The 16,406-nt window shown below is 47.5% G+C and overlaps 1 protein-coding gene across 2 annotated transcripts in view; it reads left to right on the top strand.

Annotated features, from left to right (window-relative positions):
* Positions 1 to 16,406, top strand: part of micu1 (mitochondrial calcium uptake 1) — a 113,051-nt gene that overhangs the window by 37,029 nt on the left and 59,616 nt on the right. For both annotated transcript variants that reach the window (XM_038990998.1, XM_038990997.1), the window contains exon 4: positions 4,537 to 4,699. In XM_038990998.1, the coding sequence (XP_038846926.1) occupies positions 4,537 to 4,699 (163 nt within the window). The remainder of the gene's footprint in view (positions 1 to 4,536; positions 4,700 to 16,406) is intronic.

Here is a 16,406-nt window from a genome sequence, read left to right on the forward strand (position 1 = left end):
TTGTATCATGTAATACCCCATGTATGAACTAATTGTGTGTTTTCATGTATTTCTCTTATTTATTTATTTACTAAGCCAATTTTGTATATTGCTGATTCATCATTTAGGCAAGGGTTCGTGCAAATATCCAAGGGTTTGAGACGGTCAGTAATGTCAACCTTCTGTTAAGGTAATAATGATACATTTGGTAAAAAATGACACGCTTGCTATACACTCGGTGCTCCTTTCACATTTCACAGTGATGTGCGTGTTTTTCTGAGACGTCTTTGAAAACCAAGAATTTTTAATTAATATGAAAACCGTATACTAAAAATATGAAAATACTACGTCATGTCTCAAAATGGATATATATCGGGGCCTCCCGGGTGGCGCAGTGGTCTAGGGCACTGCATCGCAGTGCTAGCTGTGCCACCAGAGTCTCTGGGTTCGCGCCCAGGCTCTGTCGCAATTGGGCTAGCGTCGTCCGGGTTAGGGAGGGTTTGGCCGGTAGGGATATCCTTGTCTCATCGCGCTCCAGCGACTCCTGTGGCGGGCTGGGCGCAGTGCGCGCTAACCAAGGGGGCCAGGTGCACGGTGTTTCCTCCGACACATTGGTGCGGCTGGCTTCCGGGTTGGAGGCGCGCTGTGTTAAGAAGCAGTGCGGCTTGGTTGGGTTGTGCTTCGGAGGACGCGTGGCTTTCGACCTTCGTCTCTCCCGAGCCCGTACGGGAGTTGTAGCGATGAGACAAGATAGTAATTACTAGCGATTGGATACCACGAAAATTGGGGAGAAAAGGGGATACAATGTAAAAAAATATATATAAAAAAAAAATGGATATATATCTTACCTCCTATTTTATGTCCTGTCGATTCGTGAAGAAAGATGACCAGTTCAATGGGAAAGTGAGCCTGTCAGGTGGCCAGTAGCCTTAAATCTTACACAGAATCTCCCGCACGTTGACTCTGTACCGGTACCCCCTGTATATAGTCTCCACGTTAACTCTGTACCGTAACACCCTGTATATAGTCTCCACGTTGACTCTGTACCGTAACACCCTGTATATAGTCTCCACATTAACTCTGTACCGTAACACCCTGTATATAGTCTCCACGTTGACTCTGTACCGTAACACCCTGTATATAGTCTCCACATTAACTCTGTACCAGTACCCCCTGTATATAGTCTCCACGTTGACTCTGTACCAGTACCCCCTGTATATAGTCTCCACGTTGACTCTGTACCGGTACCCCCTGTATATAGTCTCCACGTTGACTCTGTACCGTAACACCCTGTATATAGTCTCCACGTTGACTCTGTACCGTAACACCCTGTATATAGTCTCCACGTTGACTCTGTACCGGTACCCCCTGTATATAGTCTCCACGTTGACTCTGTACCGGTACCCCCTGTATATAGTCTCCACGTTGACTCTGTACCGGTACCCCCTGTATATAGTCTCCACGTTGACTCTGTACCGTAACACCCTGTATATAGTCTCCACGTTGACTCTGTACCGTAACACCCTGTATATAGTCTCCACGTTGACTCTGTACCGTAACACCCTGTATATAGTCTCCACGTTGACTCTGTACCGGTACCCCCTGTATATAGTCTCCACGTTGACTCTGTACCGTAACACCCTGTATATAGTCTCCACGTTGACTCTGTACCGTAACACCCTGTATATAGTCTCCACGTTGACTCTGTACCGTAACACCCTGTATATAGTCTCCACGTTGACTCTGTACCGTAACACCCTGTATATAGTCTCCACGTTGACTCTGTACCGTAACACCCTGTATATAGTCTCCACGTTGACTCTGTACCGTAACACCCTGTATATAGTCTCCACGTTGACTCTGTACCGTAACACCCTGTATATAGCCTCCACGTTGACTCTGTACCGGTACCCACTGTATATAGCCTCAGTAAAATATTGTTATTTTACTGCTGCTCTTTAATTACTTGTTACTTTTATTTGTTATTCGTATTTTTTTTTTAACTGCGTTGTTGGTTAGTGGCTCATAAGTAAGCATTTCACTGAGGTCTACACCTGTTGTATTCGGTGCATGTGACTAATAACATTTTATTTGACTCAATGCAATTTCCTGATTTTATATTTTTTTTCATTGATTTAGTCACCTTAATTTTGGCCATCCTATAAGGGTAAAAATTCCAATAAGATTGGTTTACCCATTGGTCATAAGATGCATTTTTTTTTGATTGGACACTAAAATGACACATGAAAGGCTGGTAACTTGAGGAGTGTGGGTTTGATGATGGCGGATGAGGAGGTGAGATGGATGTGTGGTGGAAAAGCATCCTGTTCGTTTAGTTAATCTGTTTCTCTCTTGCACTTGTGCAATTCACAATATATAATTAGGCTAAACGTAAGACTCACTAATAATTTAAAATATCAAAATAGTTTTATCCGTATTTTTTTTCTTCCCAGTAATCATTGCTTTCAAGTCTGTTTTTATAAAAATGTCCTTTTTATTTCAAATGTAACCAGAACAAAGTATAATGCACATCCCATGAATAATGACCAACTTCTGGTAGCAGCCATTATAGAACATTAACACGGGGCTCATCAACAATCTCTCAAGCCCACGTGCTAGTGAGTAGCCAGCTAATGTTTTATATTTCAACTTTAGCCAACTTGGATCTATTTGCTAGCTTATAAGATAGAACAGTTTTGGTGTTTTATTAGGATCCCCATTTAGCTGTTGCAAAAGCAGCAGCTACTCTTCCTGGGGTTCCACACAGAACACAGAACAGAATGACATAATACGGAACGTCAATAGACAAGAACAAAGACAGAACTACATACATTGAACTGTTATGAACACACCCTTCTGTCTGTTTGAACAGCATGCTAGCCTGTCCACTTCTTCAGGTGTTATGAACACACCCTTCTGTCTGTTTGAACAGCATGCTAGCCTGTCCACTTCTTCAGGTGTTATGAACACACCCTTCTGTCTGTTTGAACAGTATGCTAGCCTGTCCACTTCTTCAGGTGTTATGAACACACCCTTCTGTCTGTTTGAACAGCATGCTAGCCTGTCCACTTCTTCAGGTGTTATGAACACACCCTTCTGTCTGTTTGAACAGTATGCTAGCCTGTCCACTTCTTCAGGTGTTATGAACACACCCTTCTGTGTGTTGGAACAGTATGCTAGCCTGTCCACTTCTTCAGGTGTTATGAACACACCCTTCTGTCTGTTTGAACAGTATGCTAGCCTGTCCACTTCTTCAGGTGTTATGAACACACCCTTCTGTCTGTTTGAACAGCATGCTAGCCTGTCCACTTCTTCAGGTGTTATGAACACACCCTTCTGTCTGTTTGAACAGCATGCTAGCCTGTCCACTTCTTCAGGTGTTATGAACACACCCTTCTGTCTGTTTGAACAGCATGCTAGCCTGTCCACTTCTTCAGGTGTTATGAACACACCCTTCTGTCTGTTTGAACAGCATGCTAGCCTGTCCACTTCTTCAACTGTAATGAACACACCCTTCTGTCTGTTTGAACAGCATGCTAGCCTGTCCACTTCTTCAGTTGTTGAACTCAAGCAGCTTACCTTATTTCTCACACTGAGAACGGGTTGTTTTATGCTTATTGCACATTTATAAAACAGACTAGACATCTAATATAACAGTCTTTGGCTAAAATGCTGCTAGTGGTTTGTGGTACCGCAATGGCGCGTGCGACAAGCTGAGCAAACATTTTTTGCCAGAATCATACTCCTGTTTAAGTAGTGTCTGCTCTGCTCGCAATTTGAAGAGTTGGGGAATAAAAAGGTTAACTTCTCTTCTGTGTCAGTAAAATAATGTCTCAATGTGTTTGTGTACATATGATCGATTCTGTTGGCCCAAACCTCAAATGAGAATGGCGAGTTGTCAGAGAGGAAGTAGTTTATTGTGAGTGACAAGTGGAGGTGCTTGGTGTGAGTGTACATGGGAACAGTATAGAACAAGAAGGCCCGCACACTGATCCAGATAGAAACTTGTCAATGAATTGGAACTTTTTTGAACAGTGTGAGGGCCTTCTTGTTCTATACTAGTATTCTTTATTAGCCCAGCACCTATGGTTTTTAAGGATGTGCGTATGACCACAAACTTTTCTATAAAGGGTATGCACAGTCACAGCAGAAGGAGACAACATGAGAACAAGCAGACATAAACGGCCCCAAAATACATCTATATACAGTGGGGAGAACAAGTATTTGATACACTGGCGATTTTGCAGGTCTTCCTACTTACAAAGCATGTAGAGGTCTGTAATTTTTATCATAGGAACACTTCAACTGTGAGAGACGGAATCTAAAACAAAAATCCAGAAAATCACATTGTATGATTTAAGTAATTCATTTGCATTTTATTGCATGACATAAGTATTTGAAATACTTGTTCTCCCCACTGTGTATATATATATATATATATATCGATCACGCTGAAACATATCTTCAAATTCATTTTATATAGCGCCCAGCCCTACTGACAGTACCTCTCTCCCCTTTCTCTCTCTCTCCCCCCTCTTTCTCTCCCCCCCTCCCCAGGTGATGGAGTATGAGAATAGGATTAGAGCCTACTCCACTCCAGACAAGATCTTCCGTTACTTCGCCACGCTGAAGATCATCAGTGAGCATGGAGATGCAGAGGTCTACATGACTCCACAGGACTTTGTCCGCTCCATCACCCCCAACGAGAAACAGCCAGAGAGTAAGTCTAAAGTTGAGACAAGATCTTAACTCCCAATTGGGGAGAAAAAATAAGTAAAATATATATATTATACATACAGTACCAGTCAGAAGGTTGGACACCTACTCATTCAAGGGTTTTTCTTAATTTTGACTGTTTTCTACATTGTAGAATAATAGTGAAGACATCAAAACTATGAAATAACACATATGGAATCATGTAGTAACCCCCAAAAAGTGTTAAACAAATCAAAATATGGTTTATATTTGAGATTCTTCAAAGTAGCCACCCTTTGCCTTGATGACAGCTTTGCACACTCTTGGCTTTCTCTCAACCAGCTTAATGAGGTAGTCACCTGGAATGCATTTCAATTAACAGGTGTGCCTTGTTAAATTTATTTGGAATTTCTTTCCTTATTGCGTTTGTGCCAATCAATTGTGTTGTGACAAGGTAGGGGTGGTGTACAGAAGATAGCCCTATTTGGTAAAATATTCTGTCAAGAACAGCTCAAATAAGCAAAGAGAAATGACAGTCCATCATTACTTTAAGACATGAAGGTCAGTCAATCTGGAAAATTTCATGAACTTTAAAAGTTTCTTCAAGTTCAGTTGCAAAAACCCTCAAGCGGTATGATGAAACTTGCTCTCATGAGGACCGCCACAGGAAAGGAAGACCCAGAGTTATCTCTGCTGCAGCTAACTGCCTCAGACATTGCAGCCCAAATAAATGCTTCAGAGTTCAAGTAACAGACACATCTTAACATCAACTGTTCAGAGGAGACTGCATCAATCGGGCCTTTGTGTTCAAATTGCTGCAAAGATACCACTAAAAATAAAGGACACCAATAAAAAGAAGAGACTTGCTTGGGCCAAGAAACACGAGGAATGGACGGTAGACCGTTGGAAATCTGTTAGTCCAAATTTGATATTTTGGATTCCAACCGCTGTGTCTTTGTGAGACGCAGAGTAGGTACAGTTGAAGTCGGAAGTTTACATACACTTAGGTTGGAGTCATTAAAACTCGTTTTTCAACCACTCCACAAATGTCTTGTTAACAAACTATAGTTTTGGCAAGTCGGTTAGGACATCTACTTTGTGCATGACACAGAATTTTTCCAAAAATTGTTTACAGACAGATTATTTCACTTATAATTCACTATCGCAATTCCAGTGGGTCAGAAGTTTACATACACTAAGTTGACTGTGCCTTTTAAACAGCTTGGAAAATGCCAGAAAATGATGTCATGGCTTTAGAAGCTTCTGATAGGCTAATTGACATCGTTTGAATCAATTGGAGGTGTAGCTGTGGATGTATTTCAAGGCCTACCTTCAAACTCGGTGCCTCTGCTTGACATCATGGGAAAATCTAAAGAAATCAGCCAAGACCTCAGAAAATAAATTGTAGACCTCCACAAGTCTGGTTCATCCTTGGGAGCAATTTCCAAACGCCTGAAGGTACCACGTTCATCTGTACAGCAATAGTACACAAGTATAAACACCATGGGACCACACAGCCGTCATACCGCTCAGGAAGGAGACACGTTCTGTCCTGGAGATGAACGTACTTTGGTGTGCAAATCAATCCCAGAACAACAGCAAAGGACCCTGTGAAGATGCTGGAGGAAACGGGTACAAAAGTATCTATATCCACAGTTAAACGAGTCCTATATCGAAATAACCTGAAAGGCCGCTCAGCAAGGAAGAAGCCACTGCTCCAAAACCGCCATAAAGATTGTACTTTTTGAGAAATGTCCTCTGGTTTGATGAAACAAAAATAGAACTGTTTGGCCATAATGACCATCGTTATGTTTGGAGGAAAAAGGGGGAGGCTTGCAAGCCAAAGCACACCATCCCAACCGTGAAGCACGGGGGTGGCAGCATCATGGTGTGGTGGTGCTTTGCTGCAGGGAGGGACTGGTGCACTTCACAAAATGGATGGCATCAAGAGGCAGGAAAATTGTGGATATATTTAAGCAACATCTCAAGACATCAGTCAGGAAGTTGAAGCTTGGTTGCAAATGGGCCTTCCAAATGGACAATGACCCCAAGCCTACTTTGAAAGTTGTGGCAAAATGGCTTAAGGACTACTAAGCCAAGGTATTGGAGTGGCCATCACAAAGCCCTGACCTCAATCCTGTAGAAAACTTGTGAACAGAGCTGAAAAACCGTGTGAGAGCAAGGAGGCCTACATACCTAACTCAGTTACACCAGCTCTGTCAGGAGGAATGGGACACAATTCACCCAACTTATTGTGGGAAGCTTGTGGAAGGCTACCCAAAACATTTGACCCAAGTTAAACAATTTAAAGGCAATGCTACCAAATACTAATTGAGTGCATGTAAACTTCTGACCTACTGGGAATGTGATGAAAGAAATAAAAGCTGAAATAATTCACATTTTCACATTCTTAAAATGAAGTGGTGATCCTAACTGACCAACAGGGAATTTTTACTAGAATTGAATGTCATGAATTGTGAAACCTGAGTTTAAATGTATTTGGCTAAGGTGTATGTGATCATTTTCTGACTTCAACTGTGAACGGATGATCTCTGCATGTGGTTCCCACCGTGAAGCATGGAGGGGGAGGTGTTATGGTGTGGGGGTGCTTTGCTGGTGACACTGTCAGTGATTTATTTAGAATTCAAGGCACACTTAACCAGCATGGCTACCACAGCATTCTGCAGCGATACGCCATCCCATCTACCTTGGGCTTAGTGGGACTGTCATTTGTTTTTCAACAGGACAATGACCCAACACACCTCCAGGCGGTGTAAATGGCTATTTGGCCAAGAAGGAGAGTGATGGAGTGCTGCGGCAGATGACCTGGCCTCCACAATCACCCGACCTCAACCCAATTGAGATGTTTTGGGATGAGTTGGATGACAGAGTGAAGGAAAAGCAGCCAACAAGTGCTCAGCATATGTGGGAACACAGTCAGTTGGAGAGTTTTGCTCTTGACTGGGACAGACGTGAGGCTGGCAACTAAATTAGATGATACAGTTTTTGGTGACCGCAATATTTTGCATTATGGTTATTTTATGCTTATGTTAAAATAAGTATCACTAAAAAATGTCCTATGGTAGTGAGTTGATGTTCGCTTCAGTTGTAGGAAAGTTGGATGATATCTTCTTTCATTGTAAAGTGTTGTAGCCTGTAATGGACATTGTTTTGCGAACAGTAATTAACAGTTTCAACGTTTTTACATGCTGTGTTTCATTATTCAAGTGTGTAACTTCTGTGCAGCGTAAATGGTGACTCCGGACAGGGTAGAGCTAGCGACGAGTAAGTAAACCCGGGGGTGGACCAGGCTCGGACCTCTCAGGCTACAAGGGGACGTTGGCTGTGTTGATAGATCTACTGATTGACAGAAGATCAAGTCTGTGACGTGAGACACGTTTGACAGCAGTACCGAAAGTAACAATTCTAGTTCTGAACCGTAATTTTTTTTTATCGTATTGAAAAAGTACATATGTTTTGGTATACTGTGCAACACTCGTCTGTGTGTGTGTCTGTTTTATTGAGCTCCATCATGGAACTAGAATGAATCATGACACATTGTTGTAGTGCTGCAGAATGCCTAGTCTAGTGTTCCCACAGAGCAGATATGTTGTTGAGTGAGCAGAGAGCTGCTGTGTGGTTGAAATCATAGCTGTTTTTAACCTACAGGCCACTCTCAGGCGGGGTCGGCAGAAAGCGGACGTTTCAGTTTTTTTTAGGGGCTCAGTATTTAGAAACCTAACTATTGTTTCCCCTGAAACTGATGTGGGGACTCCAGTCAGGTGTCTATTTACTTCTTCTATAGGTTACCTCAGGCTAGCCCCAGTTGTGTGTGTGAGAGGGCTAATATGGTCTTAGTTAGGTTTGTCACACCTTAGCACTCATCTGTGTTGTTCTTGTCACACTGCTTTGCTTTATCTTGGCCAGGTTGCAGTTGTAAATGAGAACTTGTTCTCAACTGGCCTACCTGGTTAAATAGAGGTGAAATATAAATATATCGTCTTTTTGTTCCGTTTTGTTTTCTTGCTGGGGAATCTACTCGAATTAACGTGTTAGTAAACCCACTACAGTCACGCAGTACAGTGTACAGCAAGCAGTTTAACAGTTACTTCGGCGGGTCCCGGTGGCAATAAATTAATACAAACGAAAGCTTACCTTGACTTGGAAGAGTTCCAGTGTTGGATAGTTTTAGCCTGCTAGCTGCTTCCTTAATCCAGCCCTGCCACTTAGTGTGATCGGAAGCATGAAAAGTAACCTGGTAGTATTTACTAGCTTTCTTTTAACCTGCTAGTATTTACTAGCTTTCTTTAACCTGGTAGTATTTACTAGCTTTCTTTAACCTGGTAGTATTTACTAGCTTTCTTTAACCTGGTAATGTTTACTATCTTTCTTGAAGACAGGCCTGGGCCTGGTTAGGAGGGTCCTTCCATTGCGTCCCTCTCACTTCCATTCTTCCCCCTCTTTCTGATTCTGTTATTACAGTAATAATGCTGACCTGAGCTTCACTGTATTAGAGAGAGAGAAGTGGAGAGGGGGAAAGAGTGATTTGTAGTGCATTTGACCCACAGCCAGGCCACTCATCTCTCCTTCCAGCTCTTGCTCGCTCGCTCTCTCTCACCACCACCCACAGTCAGATTCTACGAGAGAAAGATTGCAGAGAAAGATTGCAGAGAAAGATTGCAGAGAAAGATTGCAGAGAAAGATTGCAGAGAAAGATTGCAGAGAAAGATTGCAGAGAGAGATTGCAGAGAGAGAGGGAGAGAAAGATTGCAGAGAGAGAGGGAGAGAAAGATTGCAGAGAGAGAGGGAGAGAAAGATTGCAGAGAGAGAGGGAGAGAGATTGCAGAGAGAGAGGGAGAGAAAGATTGCAGAGAGAAAGATTGCAGAGAGAGAGGGAGGGAAAGATTGCAGAGAGAGAGGGAGGGAAAGATTGCAGAGAGAGAGGGAGGGAAAGATTGCAGAGAGAGAGGGAGGGAAAGATTGCAGAGAGAGAGGGAGGGAAAGATTGCAGAGAGAGAGGGAGGGAAAGATTGCAGAGAGAGAGGGAGGGAAAGATTGCAGAGAGAGAGGGAGGGAAAGATTGCAGAGAGAGAGGGAGGGAAAGATTGCAGAGAGAGAGGGAGGGAAAGATTGCAGAGAGAGAGGGAGGGAAAGATTGCAGAGAGAGAGGGAGGGAAAGATTGCAGAGAGAGAGGGAGGGAAAGATTGCAGAGAGAGAGGGAGGGAAAGATTGCAGAGAGAGAGGGAGGGAAAGATTGCAGAGAGGGAGGGAGGGAAAGATTGCAGAGAGGGAGGGAGGGAAAGATTGCAGAGAGGGAGGGAGGGAAAGATTGCAGAGAGGGAGGGAGGGAAAGATTGCAGAGAGGGAGGGAGGGAAAGATTGCAGAGAGGGAGGGAGGGAAAGATTGCAGAGAGGGAGGGAGGGAAAGATTGCAGAGAGGGAGGGAGGGAAAGATTGCAGAGAGGGAGGGAGGGAAAGATTGCAGAGAGGGAGGGAGGGAAAGATTGCAGAGAGGGAGGGAGGGAAAGATTGCAGAGAGGGAGGGAGGGAAAGATTGCAGAGAGGGAGGGAGGGAAAGATTGCAGAGAGGGAGGGAGGGAAAGATTGCAGAGAGGGAGGGAGGGAAAGATTGCAGAGAGGGAGGGAGGGAAAGATTGCAGAGAGGGAGGGAGGGAAAGATTGCAGAGAGGGAGGGAGGGAAAGATTGCAGAGAGGGAGGGAGGGAAAGATTGCAGAGAGGGAGGGAGGGAAAGATTGCAGAGAGGGAGGGAGGGAAAGATTGCAGAGAGGGAGGGAGGGAAAGATTGCAGAGAGGGAGGGAGGGAAAGATTGCAGAGAGGGAGGGAGGGAAAGATTGCAGAGAGGGAGGGAGGGAAAGATTGCAGAGAGGGAGGGAGGGAAAGATTGCAGAGAGGGAGGGAGGGAAAGATTGCAGAGAGGGAGGGAGGGAAAGATTGCAGAGAGGGAGGGAGGGAAAGATTGCAGAGAGGGAGGGAGGGAAAGATTGCAGAGAGGGAGGGAGGGAAAGATTGCAGAGAGGGAGGGAGGGAAAGATTGCAGAGAGGGAGGGAGGGAAAGATTGCAGAGAGGGAGGGAGGGAAAGATTGCAGAGAGGGAGGGAGGGAAAGATTGCAGAGAGGGAGGGAGGGAAAGATTGCAGAGAGGGAGGGAGGGAAAGATTGCAGAGAGGGAGGGAGGGAAAGATTGCAGAGAGGAGAGGGAGGGAAAGATTGCAGAGAGAGAGGGAGGGAAAGATTGCAGAGAGAGAGGGAGGGAAAGATTGCAGAGAGAGAGGGAGGGAAGATTGCAGAGAGAGAGGGAGGGAAAGATTGCAGAGAGAGAGGGAGGGAAAGATTGCAGAGAGAGAGGGAGGGAAAGATTGCAGAGAGAGAGGGAGGGAAAGATTGCAGAGAGAGAGGGAGGGAAAGATTGCAGAGAGAGAGGGAGGGAAAGATTGCAGAGAGAGAGGGAGGGAAAGATTGCAGAGAGAGAGGGAGGGAAAGATTGCAGAGAGAGAGGGAGGGAAAGATTGCAGAGAGAGAGGGAGGGAAAGATTGCAGAGAGAGAGGGAGGGAAAGATTGCAGAGAGAGAGGGAGGGAAAGATTGCAGAGAGAGAGGGAGGGAAAGATTGCAGAGAGAGAGGGAGGGAAAGATTGCAGAGAGAGAGGGAGGGAAAGATTGCAGAGAGAGAGGGAGGGAAAGATTGCAGAGAGAGAGGGAGGGAAAGATTGCAGAGAGAGAGGGAGGGAAAGATTGCAGAGAGAGAGGGAGGGAAAGATTGCAGAGAGAGAGGGAGGGAAAGATTGCAGAGAGAGAGGGAGGGAAAGATTGCAGAGAGAGAGGGAGGGAAAGATTGCAGAGAGAGAGGGAGGGAAAGATTGCAGAGAGAGAGGGAGGGAAAGATTGCAGAGAGAGAGGGAGGGAAAGATTGCAGAGAGAGAGGGAGGGAAAGATTGCAGAGAGAGAGGGAGGGAAAGATTGCAGAGAGAGAGGGAGGGAAAGATTGCAGAGAGAGAGGGAGGGAAAGATTGCAGAGAGAGAGGGAGGGAAAGATTGCAGAGAGAGAGGGAGGGAAGATTGCAGAGAGAGAGGGAGGGAAAGATTGCAGAGAGAGAGGGAGGGAAAGATTGCAGAGAGAGAGGGAGGGAAAGATTGCAGAGAGAGAGGGAGGGAAAGATTGCAGAGAGAGAGGGAGGGAGAGATTGCAGAGAGAGAGGGAGGGAGAGATTGCAGAGAGAGAGGGAGGGAGAGATTGCAGAGAGAGAGGGAGGGAGAGATTGCAGAGAGAGAGGGAGGGAGAGATTGCAGAGAGAGAGGGAGGGAGAGATTGCAGAGAGAGAGGGAGGGAGAGATTGCAGAGAGAGAGGGAGGGAGAGATTGCAGAGAGAGAGGGAGGGAGAGATTGCAGAGAGAGAGGGAGGGAGAGATTGCAGAGAGAGAGGGAGGGAGAGATTGCAGAGAGAGAGGGAGGGAGAGATTGCAGAGAGAGAGGGAGGGAGAGATTGCAGAGAGAGAGGGAGGGAGAGATTGCAGAGAGAGAGGGAGGGAGAGATTGCAGAGCTAGGGGGGGGGGAGAGAGATTGCAGAGCTAGGGGGGGGGGAGAGAGATTGCAGAGCTAGAGAGGGAGAGAGATTGCAGAGCGAGAGAGGGAGAGAGATTGCAGAGCGAGAGAGGGAGAGAGATTGCAGAGCGAGAGAGGGAGAGAGATTGCAGAGCGAGAGAGGGAGAGATTGCAGAGAGAGGGAGAGAAAGATTGCAGAGAGGGAGAGAAAGATTGCAGAGCGAGAGAGAGGGAGAGAGATTGCAGAGCGAGGGAGAGAGATTGCAGAGGGAGAGAGAGATTGCAGAGGGAGAGAGAGATTGCAGAGGGAGAGAGAGATTGCAGAGGGAGAGAGATTGAGAGAGATTGCAGAGAGGGAGAGAGAGGGAGAGAGATTGCAGAGAGGGAGAGAGATTGCAGAGAGGGAGAGAGATTGCAGAGAGGGAGAGAGATTGCAGAGAGGGAGAGAGATTGCAGAGAGGGAGAGAGATTGCAGAGAGATTGCAGAGAGGGAGAGAGATTGCAGAGAGGGAGAGAGATTGCAGAGAGGGAGAGAGATTGCAGAGAGATTGCAGAGAGGGAGAGAGATTGCAGAGAGGGAGAGAGATTGCAGAGAGGGAGAGAGATTGCAGAGAGGGAGAGAGATTGCAGAGAGGGAGAGAGATTGCAGAGAGATTGCAGAGAGGGAGAGAGATTGCAGAGAGGGAGAGAGATTGCAGAGAGATTGCAGAGAGGGAGAGAGATTGCAGAGAGATTGCAGAGAGGGAGAGAGATTGCAGAGAGGGAGAGAGATTGCAGAGAGGGAGAGAGATTGCAGAGAGGGAGAGAGATTGCAGAGAGAGAGAGAGATTGCAGAGAGGGAGAGAGATTGCAGAGAGGGAGAGAGATTGCAGAGAGGGAGAGAGATTGAGAGAGATTGCAGAGAGGGAGAGAGATTGAGAGAGATTGCAGAGAGGGAGAGAGGGAGAGAGATTGCAGAGCGAGAGAGAGGGAGAGAGATTGCAGAGCGAGAGAGAGGGAGAGAGATTGCAGAGCGAGAGAGAGGGAGAGAGATTGCAGAGCGAGAGAGAGGGAGAGAGATTGCAGAGCGAGAGAGAGGGAGAGAGATTGCAGAGAGAGGGAGAGAGATTGCAGAGCGAGAGAGAGGGAGAGAGATTGCAGAGCGAGAGAGAGGGAGAGAGATTGCAGAGCGAGAGAGAGGGAGAGAGATTGCAGAGCGAGAGAGGGAGAGAGATTGCAGAGCGAGAGAGAGAGAGAGATTGCAGAGCGAGAGAGGGAGAGAGATTGCAGAGCGAGAGAGGGAGAGAGATTGCAGAGCGAGAGAGGGAGAGAGATTGCAGAGAGAGAGAGAAAGATTGCAGAGAGGGAGAGAAAGATTGCAGAGAGGGAGAGAAAGATTGCAGAGAGGGAGAGAAAGATTGCAGAGAGAGGGAGAGAAAGATTGCAGAGAGAGGGAGAGAAAGATTGCAGAGAGGGAGAGAAAGATTGCAGAGAGGGAGAGAGATTGCAGAGCGAGAGAGAGGGAGAGAGATTGCAGAGCGAGAGAGAGGGAGAGAGATTGCAGAGCGAGAGAGAGGGAGAGAGATTGCAGAGCGAGGGAGAGATTGCAGAGCGAGGGGGAGAGATTGCAGAGCGAGGGGGAGAGATTGCAGAGCGAGGGAGAGAGATTGCAGAGCGAGGGAGAGAGATTGCAGAGCGAGGGAGAGAGATTGCAGAGCGAGGGAGAGAGATTGCAGAGCGAGGGAGAGAGATTGCAGAGCGAGGGAGAGAGATTGCAGAGCGAGGGAGAGAGATTGCAGAGCGAGGGAGAGAGATTGCAGAGCGAGGGAGAGAGATTGCAGAGAGAGATTGCAGAGAGAGAGATTGCAGAGAGAGAGATTGCAGAGAGAGAGATTGCAGAGAGAGAGATTGCAGAGAGAGAGATTGCAGAGAGAGAGATTGCAGAGAGAGAGATTGCAGAGAGAGAGAGAGAGAGAGAGATTGCAGAGAGAGAGATTGCAGAGAGAGAGAGAGAGAGAGAGATTGCAGAGAGAGAGAGAGATTGCAGAGAGAGAGAGAGATTGCAGAGAGAGAGAGAGATTGCAGAGAGAGAGAGAAAGATTGCAGAGAGAGAGAGAAAGATTGCAGAGAGAGAGAGAAAGATTGCAGAGAGAGAGAGAAAGATTGCAGAGAGAGAGCGAAAGATTGCAGAGAGAGAGCGAAAGATTGCAGAGAGAGAGCGAAAGATTGCAGAGAGAGAGCGAAAGATTGCAGAGAGAGAGCGAAAGATTGCAGAGAGAGAGCGAAAGATTGCAGAGAGAGAGCGAAAGATTGCAGAGAGAGAGCGAAAGATTGCAGAGAGAGAGGGAGAGAAAGATTGCAGAGAGAGGGAGAGAAAGATTGCAGAGAGAGAGAGGGAGAGAAAGATTGCAGAGAGAGAGAGGGAGAGAAAGATTGCAGAGCGGGAGAGATTACAGTACATTTACCACACCTCTCATCTCTCTCGGCACCTCGCCGGCTCTGTCAGACCTAATGACACTACAGTGCAGTACAGGAGAGAGGAGGAGGAGAGATTACAGTGCATATACTGTTGGTATATAGCCTAATACCACTCTGGCTGGCTGACTGACTGTATATTTTATGCAATGTTGACTGACTGACTGCCCCCTGGTAAATAGACTGTCCTTTGTTGTGTTCTGGCTGACTGGTTTCTCTAGCCCCTGGATAAATGCTTCCTTAAACTCTTTCTTACACTTTGGATTGGCTTAGAATCAATGGAACGCTGTCCAACCAATGGAAACCACTGGACTCCATTCTATTAATTATAGCCAGTAAGCTGAGCCCGTCCTCTTATAGCTCCTCCCATCAGCCTCCTCTGCTAATTATGTAGTCTGTTTGAAATAGTTCCACTGGACTGAGACGGGATCTTAATAAATAACTAGTTTCCTTTTTTTGAAAGGTTTTAAATTAGAATTCAGAAGAGAAGGTGGGTCAGTCGAGTTCGGCTTCAATTTTCTACCGTTTTTTATTTGTTAATTTATAAATTATCCCTAGGAAAATCAACTGAGCTCAGAAATGATGTGATATGTAATGTCCTAGGTTAAGATTAATATTAGCACTGAGCTCTTAAAAACATATTTTTGTTAAAATTCGCGGCGAGAGAGGGAGGGGCGCGTGGCGAGAGAGGGAGGGGCGCGTGGCGAGAGAGGGAGGGGCGCGTGGCGAGAGGTGCGTGGCGAGAGAGAGAGGGAGGGAGGGGAGCGTCGTGAGGGAGGGGCGCGTGGCGAGAGAGAGGGAGGGAGGGGCGCGTGGCGAGGGAGGGGCGCGTGGCGAGAGGGAGGGAGGGGCGCGTGGCGAGAGGGAGGGAGGGGCGCGTGGCGAGAGGGGGAGGGAGGGGCGCGTGGCGAGAGGGGGAGGGAGGGGCGCGTGGCGAGAGGGGGAGGGAGGGGCGCGTGGCGAGAGAGGGAGAGGGAGGGGCGCGTGGCGAGAGAGGGAGAGGGAGGGGCGCGTGGCGAGAGAGGGAGAGGGAGGGGCGCGTGGCGAGAGAGGGAGAGGGAGGGGGCGCGTGGCGAGAGAGGGAGAGGGAGGGGCGCGTGGCGAGAGGGAGAGGGAGGGGCGCGTGGCGAGAGAGGGAGAGGGAGGGGCGCGTGGCGAGAGAGGGAGAGGGAGGGGCGCGTGGCGAGAGAGGGAGAGGGAGGGGCGCGTGGCGAGAGAGGGAGAGGGAGGGGCGCGTGGCGAGAGAGGGAGAGGGAGGGGCGCGTGGCGAGAGAGGGAGAGGGAGGGGCGCGTGGCGAGAGAGGGAGAGGGAGGGGCGCGTGGCGAGAGAGGGAGAGGGAGGGGCGCGTGGCGAGAGAGGGAGAGGGAGGGGCGCGTGGCGAGAGAGGGAGAGAGGGAGGGAGGGGCGCGTGGCGAGAGAGGGAGAGAGGGAGGGAGGGGCGCGTGGCGAGAGAGAGAGAGGGAGGGAGGGGCGCGTGGCGAGAGGGAGGGGCGTGTGGCGAGAGAGAGAGGGAGGGAGGGAGGGAGGGGCGCGTGGCGAGAGGGGGCCCTGACAGTGAATCTCAGTAAGACAAAAATAATGGTGTTCCAAAAAATGTCAAGTAGCCAAGACAACAAATACAAATTCTATCTAGACACTATACATCAGCGCCACAGGTAACTTCCACAAAGCTGTGAACGAGCTGAGAGACGAGGCAAGAAGGGTCTTCTATGC

The sequence above is a fragment of the Salvelinus namaycush genome, chromosome 4 (genome assembly GCF_016432855.1).
Source record: "Salvelinus namaycush isolate Seneca chromosome 4, SaNama_1.0, whole genome shotgun sequence".
Lineage (NCBI taxonomy): Eukaryota > Metazoa > Chordata > Actinopteri > Salmoniformes > Salmonidae > Salvelinus > Salvelinus namaycush.